At 30.5% G+C, this 7,305-nt stretch overlaps 1 protein-coding gene across 10 annotated transcripts in view; it reads right to left on the bottom strand.

Annotated features, from left to right (window-relative positions):
• Dach2 (dachshund family transcription factor 2) overlaps window positions 1–7,305 on the bottom strand; it is a 494,899-nt gene that overhangs the window by 351,992 nt on the left and 135,602 nt on the right. For 7 of the 10 annotated variants that reach the window (XM_031367240.1, XM_031367195.1, XM_031367203.1 and 4 more), the window contains exon 2: window positions 2,685–2,723. The exons of the other annotated variants lie outside the window; for them this stretch is intronic. In XM_031367240.1, the coding sequence (XP_031223100.1) occupies window positions 2,685–2,723 (39 nt within the window). The remainder of the gene's footprint in view (window positions 1–2,684; window positions 2,724–7,305) is intronic. 10 annotated transcript variants of the gene reach the window in all.

Genomic DNA, 7,305 nt, shown 5'->3' with positions numbered 1-7,305 from the left:
ATTTTAAACTCTACTAAATACAAAACAAACAAAAAGACATTATATATTCATGTTCATTTAAGAAAATATTAGTATATTTGAAGTATACAGCTAATATGTTTGGAGTTATTTAAAGTTTATATTGAGAAAAATGTATTTTTCACTATTGCTGTAGATTAGCATCTACATAAGACTGTTAAATAGATTGTTATTTTATATCAAACAACTTTTATAATACTTATTTTTATTGTTATAATAATTTATAAATTTTAAGGAATATGACAAAAAAAGATATTGTAAGTATTGAAGGGGGGTCTATGGGAGAAGCGTTGGTGCAAAAGGGTAACAAGAATGTGATTCAATTCTGTTTAATTAAAATATGTTTTTAAATGTTAGCAAATTCAGATAACTTGAAATCATGTAACTTTTCTCATCATAATGCAATAAAAGTTTAAAATAAAATAAAATTAGAGAACAGTTACCAAAACCCATGGGGAATATCTTAATCTTTCAGGTTTTAAAATTGAATTTGTAAGCATCTTTTAATTGTTTGATAATGTAACATAAAATTATAGACACCTAGTCTCTCTTAAGTACTAATACCTTAAAAATTAAAGGCCTGTATGTAGTCTTACACAGTAACAATCTAATGGGGTAAATATTATCCACTGTCATTAGTAAAACTGTATATTTTCTAGGTCACCCTACTCCTTATTACTCTATACTGCTTATGCTCTTTCATTTATATTCCCATCCTCATCTCCATAAGCATTTTCATTTTTGATCCTATTAATTTCTTTGTAGTTTATTTGGCTGAACCAACATATACACTTTCAAAAATCAATTCAAGATATTTCTCAGATTTCAGTAAATGTAAAATTTTATCACAAGCATCCAAAATGGGATACTTTGTTAATCTAGAAATAAGTTGATATAGTTATAAACGATCATTAGTTTACTTAAGAGATTTTGGAATAATTTACATGCCATTTTACCAGAAAAAGAAAGATGAAAGTGATTTTCATGCCTAAGTTCTATCCCAGTAATTTAAAGTCAGAACCCTCAAGAAACAAACCCAAATGAAACACTTAATCCATTTTTTCAGTTGAAATTATTCATTTTTGTATGCCATTACTTTCATGTGTTTTCACAGAATTTTTTCATATTACACAGTATTATAGCTGAAAGAAAAGTACTTTAACATAGATGCTACTCAAATTACAGTACAATGTGCATTCCTGTGTGTTACTCTCTGTGCTAATAACCAGAAAGGTGTTACTTTTGTTTTCTCATAAACATTTAGCTTTAAATACCTTAGGAGGTAAATGTGTCTTTATAAGAAGACAAAAGGAAAGTTTCTTACAATAAACATCACCTAGAAAGCACATTCAGTATTTCTGGTTTGTTATTGTTATTGTTGTAGTTGTTAGATATTTTCTTTATTTACATTTCAATTTCCCCCTCGGAAACCCTTTATGCCATCCCCCCCTCACCAAATTATTTATTTTTAATGTCTATTTTATACTAGTCTGTTCTGCATGGGTGTCATAGACAAAAAAAAAAGTTTATCACTTAAGGAGGTACACACACTCCTTCAGGTCATATGGATATTATTTTATGTGAGTGGCATTGAAAACTAATTTTTAGTATAGAAAAAAATTCCAGATATCAGAAACATAATCAAAGTGACTTTCATTTTCTGTATTGAAAATATAGGGCACATTACACGGTGTCTTCTACATCTCCCTCAATATCCTAGGATGCTTTTTCTTATAAAATACATATACAAAACATGGAGCCAACAAGGAAGGAGGAAAACCTTATTAAAAAAGAGATTTCACTTGAACAGTGCACATGGAAGTAAAGATGCGACAATACTGCCAGGCCATACCAAAACATAGTTTTTCATTGTTATTCTTTTCTACATTAAACCCTAAAACATGAGAGATTAAGGCCTATAACATACTATAGATGATTTCAACTTAAATGAAACTGTCATAACTGTTCTAGGAATTTTCAGATAAATCTTGTCGATTAGATATTTTAAAATTTCTTATCAGACTGGAAGGAATTTCAAGCACTTAAGGACTGTAAATAATACAAACATATTCCCGTGCCTGGTAAAATAATTCAGGTTATCTTCTAATATTGCTGTAGCACACTTAATAAGCTGTGTTGCCCTGCAAACCTGAATGTACCTTCCTAAGAATTCCACAGTCAAAATGTATGTAAGCACTTCAATTACCTTCCTATTATTTTACATGAATGTTACACATAGATTTTATGGCACTGACTCTCACTCAATCTCCATCTACTTGTTTTTCCTCTAACTTCTACTTTCAGTCACAGGAAGGGCATTTCTTATTTTGTCTGCATGCTATCACTCTTCAATGCAATCCTATGATTCAATCCCAACTAATAAATATAAATGATAACTAATAGGAAATAGTAAAATCATAGAAAAACCAATTGACAAGAAACTTCATATGGATAGATCAGTTCTAATTAGCCATCCAGGTTTCAATTTTTCTTATCACTAAAGATTAAGTAAAATTACAAGTTTGATGCTGACATTTTTAATGGATTCCCTTTCCTGTCTTCACAAGTATAATATAGAGAACAAGATTATGGAAATCAGGCTGAATCTGTAAAGGCTCCAGGACATTCTCAGGGAGTTGATTTTTAAAAAATAAATACATAAATACCTGTTAACAGCTTGTTTCCTTGTCATTTGCCTCTTCCTTCTAAAAGGAGAGTGTAGCAAAAAATAAATAAATAAAACTGGTTAATTGAGAATTTTAGTTAGTTAGCTTCCAATTATTCAAGGCTTTATTATATTTCACAAAATATCTCTTAAATTTTGCAGAAATTTTAGATAGTTTACACACAATGAAACACAAAAAGGGAAGACCACAAAGAAGATAGGAAAGCCTGAATTACTTCTAGATAGTGTGTTAAATATATGGAAATTTTGTTATGTTTCTGGTCTAATTCCCACTGTATATAATGTGAACATGTCACATGGTTTAGTGCTCTCCTCTATTATTTGAAGGAAAGGAAATCATGTTATAGGTTTCTGCTAAAGAAAATGGCCTCGGGTCGTAGCAATTCAAAAAAAAAAAAAAAAGGATTCATATCTTTTCCCTTTCTCTAAAAAGCTTTCTTTCCCATCCCATTGAGTATTCCACCACTTTTTTCTGGAGGTGGGGAAGATTTACGATTTTTCTTATTTTATATGGCCAACAAGAAGATGAAAGTAAGCCAATAACAACATTTTACTTATTCTCTAAACATGGAGCCATTAATCATATCATTGTCTATATAATTATTTCTGGAGTAAAACAGCTTTTTTTTATCATCCACACACGGGTTACATTCATGCGCACACATGTACATACATACATACACAATCATATCAAACAGCCTTGAGTAAGTACATACAAGTAACATTAGATGGATTCACCAGGTTATATTGGGGTATATATATTATTATATAATTTACATGCAATAAAAATTGGAGGAAAGAGGGTCCATGAATTCGAAAGCTAGAGAGAATGGGTACATGGGAAGGTTTGGAGGAAAAAATAGAACGGAGAAAAGTGATAAAAAATCATCTCAAAAATAAAATAAAAGAGAACCCGTAATTGTGCTGCCACTTTTTTCTTCTAATGACCTTCATATTTAATACATTTCAGTTTTTGTTTGTTTTTGTTTTTGTTTTCTAGCCACTCCTTCCTTATTTGAAAGATCTGTGAAAGGGTGTATAAATAAATAAATAACAAATGCAAGCATGTATCTAGGGTTACTAGTGTGAAGACAAAGGATGAAAATAAGCTTTTTTATCTATTCTGTCACTTCAATTTTTGAAAAGATGTTTTCTTAAACAGAATAAACTAAGTATCAAATAAGTATTACTGTATACTTCCTAAAACCAATCTATCACTAGATTTGGGGACCTTTCTCCATATAATCAATGACCCCTCTTTCTTTTGTGTACAAAGTAAGTTTTCTATTATAGAGGCCTCATAGCTAGATTTAAAAATTACTTACTTCTGAAAAGATTGTAGCTATTTCTATGGATTAAATATATACGAGTGAATGATTCAATTATTTCATTAAATAAGTAAAATATAGATAAGAGATATTCATCTATTTTATTAACAAAAGATATTTGGAAAGGTGTATACGTTTAATATGGATACATAACATTCCCAAATACTTTTAAATCATGGTTCATTGAATCAAAATATGTAGAACTCACAGGTATAAAATGATCAGTGTTATTCTTCACATTCTAAATAATATTTGATTTCTATAATCTGAATTTTTAAAGCAGTATTATACTATGTAGCAAAAGTTTTGATCTTCCTGCCTGTACTCCTCAAGTGCTATGATAATAGACATGTGCCATCGTACCTTACTTTAATTCTCTCCTATTAATATATCAAATAATTCACTGTAGATTTACTTAGTGTTAAAAATAATAAAATGCTAAAACATTTTATTGAGTATACATTATGATATTATAAATATTACTAGATCAGTATAGAATAATGCATAATAAAAATAAAATTATCTAGATTCCTTGAAGATGTCATAGAATATTTATATGGAAACTTTCAATTTCTTCTACTTCCACATATCTAAGTTTGAGCAGAGAAATTAAAGTCATGAACAAAGTCCTAAAATCCACATGTAGAAATATATGTAAAATTATAATCTTTAGAATCCTCTATCAGGAAGGACATGGTGGTCCTCACTTGTCATGGGTATAATAAGTAGGAGAATCGGGAGTTAGTTACTATGATGTCAATATTAGCAGGGATTACATTAACTTATAACTCTGAAAAACATAACAAAACAATTTAAAAAAAGAACAAACACCTAAGCCAAACAAAATACTTTATATATACATAATATACACACACAAAACTTTTCAAAATATAGGTCCCTAACATTTGGTGGAAAAATAATAATGGATCCTCTGTAACCATCACTGTTGTTGCATTTTTTTACAACAGTGTTTATGTAATTTTAGCATATCAATCATAGAAAAAATATAATAATAATAATAAGCCTCACATTTTCATTGCAATTGAGACCATTTTATAATGTATTTATTGATTAGTAAATTTTCATACATTTATTCTTCCAGCTTTGAGGTTGTGAATTCAAAGCTCAACAAAACTGAAGCCACTGATTGCTGTGAAATATCCAAATTTACCTGGATTGAGCTTTATAGAACTGTCAAAGATATGAAATTCTCATTCTTGAAACCTAATACTTAGACCACAGAAAAGTCACTTGCCTGATATTATAAGTCTGGAAAAGAACCCACAGATGGGGAGTTCAAAAGTCCCAATGGTAAACCAACTGCTATTCTGCTAAAAAGACACAGTAGCAAACATCTTCTAAAATTTTAATCTCTGTATCCATACCTCTCAAACCTTGTCAGAGAAGGTTCTTTGTGCAGAGGGCAGTGGTTAATGCATAAATTCACAACTGATTAAACTGCAAAGACTAAGTGCTACTAAAATAATACTCAGTCACAAATGGGACATCTCTAGCACTTCCCTCCAAGGCTCAAATCATCACAGAAGAAAGAATGAAAAATTGTAAGAGCCAGAAGTCAGAGGGTACTGAAACAAATCAGTGTCTTCTGATTGTAATAGGAATGCTGCCCCTCTGAACGCACAACATATATGCTTATACACATGATCAAGACAGGCAATATTCTAGTATGGAAGAACTAGTTCTTTACTTCCCATCCTTAACTGAGGAGCTCAGAACAGTTGATAGTTGGAAAGGGAGCCAGTTTTTTATAAGTATGTGGGCTGTGGTAGGTTGACCATGCTCCAGTGGACAAAATGGACTCTATGGATTACTTTGAGAAAAGAGTATATGAGGTTGAAGAATAGAGAAGTTGGTGGATCTGAGAACCAGTGGGAAGAGTGATGAATACAATTAAAAATATATCTTATGATATATGACTCAGATAATTAAAAAATATACTTTAAACGCTCAATCTCATTGAGCTAAAGTATCTTAATCATTTTGAGTATAAACTGAAGATATTAAATCTAAATTTGTGAGTCCAACTTCAGAGGTGTAATTAAGGAAGCTATTCCTTTCTAATACTTCAAACAGTGAAAAATACCTAACAATATTTTAAAGGTAAAATTAACTTTTAGAGATTATCCACTCCAGGGTTCTAAAGTTTAGTGAAACTTTTGGTGTGTACTGAAATGAAAGACAAAGAGAAAGCATTTCTTCCATCTCTTTAATTAATGTAAGCCTTCCTTCCTATATAATATATTAGCATGAGTAGGGTAACTTTAGTGCATGAAGTACCTCACTACCATTACTGTGTAAGTCATGGAGAAATTACTCTCTGAGATTATTTGACTTAGGTCAGAGAATAAGTCAGTATTAAAAGTTTACTGACCTAATTCATAACTATTAATTCTAAATTTGCTGTATTCAAAATTTTCCTGCTCAAAACTATTAAATGTATTTCATCTTCAGGTCATATATTTAGTGAATAGACATTACATGAACAAGTAAAAAGTAGAAAAGACCAGATTGGGGACTCTTTTCTTAATTCTGTACTGTCTGTAAAGTGACGAACCCAGTTTGGAAAATATATTTTGACTGTATTATAAAGAGCTGTATAAATAATAAAATTATATAATATTTGAATTTTAAGGCTATGTTTTAAAAAGTAATTTATTTAAAAAATCAGTCAATGATAAATAAACAGACAATAAGCAGCATTATGTTGGTTCTTATAATATCACATGATCTTATACTAGAACTTCCCAAAGAATTTATGTTGTCCTTCCAGTACTAGTAGAAATTTGAGTTTGAGTTGTATAAAAATATTTTTAAGTTCTGAAGTATGATATACCAAAATATAAGGCAATTTTCTCATATGAAGTTTAAAGTCACTGGAAATTCCAGTATATGTATGTTATTGATGGGGGATTCATTTGAAAGTACTTGATAGATTATCTACTAAAGAAAAAGGCCTATGATCTTTATGTAATAAAGGAAGATACCCCTTTGACCCTTGAAGTTGCCACTGTCACTTACAGATGCAGGTTGTTCAGATGAAGACAGATTCCATAAATCATAATTAGATTTTATCAATGTTGCACAGACTTACACATATCTGAGGAAATGTATCTTGATTAAAGAATATCTTTCATGCTCTTGCCTCTCTCTCTTGCCATCTTGCCCTCTTGTTCCCCCCTCCCCCAATTCCCTCTCCCTGCCTTTCCCTGCCTCTACTAGCCTCTTAACTCCCTCCCCATGCCCTAAATAAGC

The sequence above is a fragment of the Mastomys coucha genome, chromosome X, assembly GCF_008632895.1.
Source record: "Mastomys coucha isolate ucsf_1 chromosome X, UCSF_Mcou_1, whole genome shotgun sequence".
Classification (NCBI taxonomy): domain Eukaryota; kingdom Metazoa; phylum Chordata; class Mammalia; order Rodentia; family Muridae; genus Mastomys; species Mastomys coucha.
Note: the sequence above shows the minus strand (reverse complement) of the source record. Positions and strands in the feature narration are given on the sequence as shown.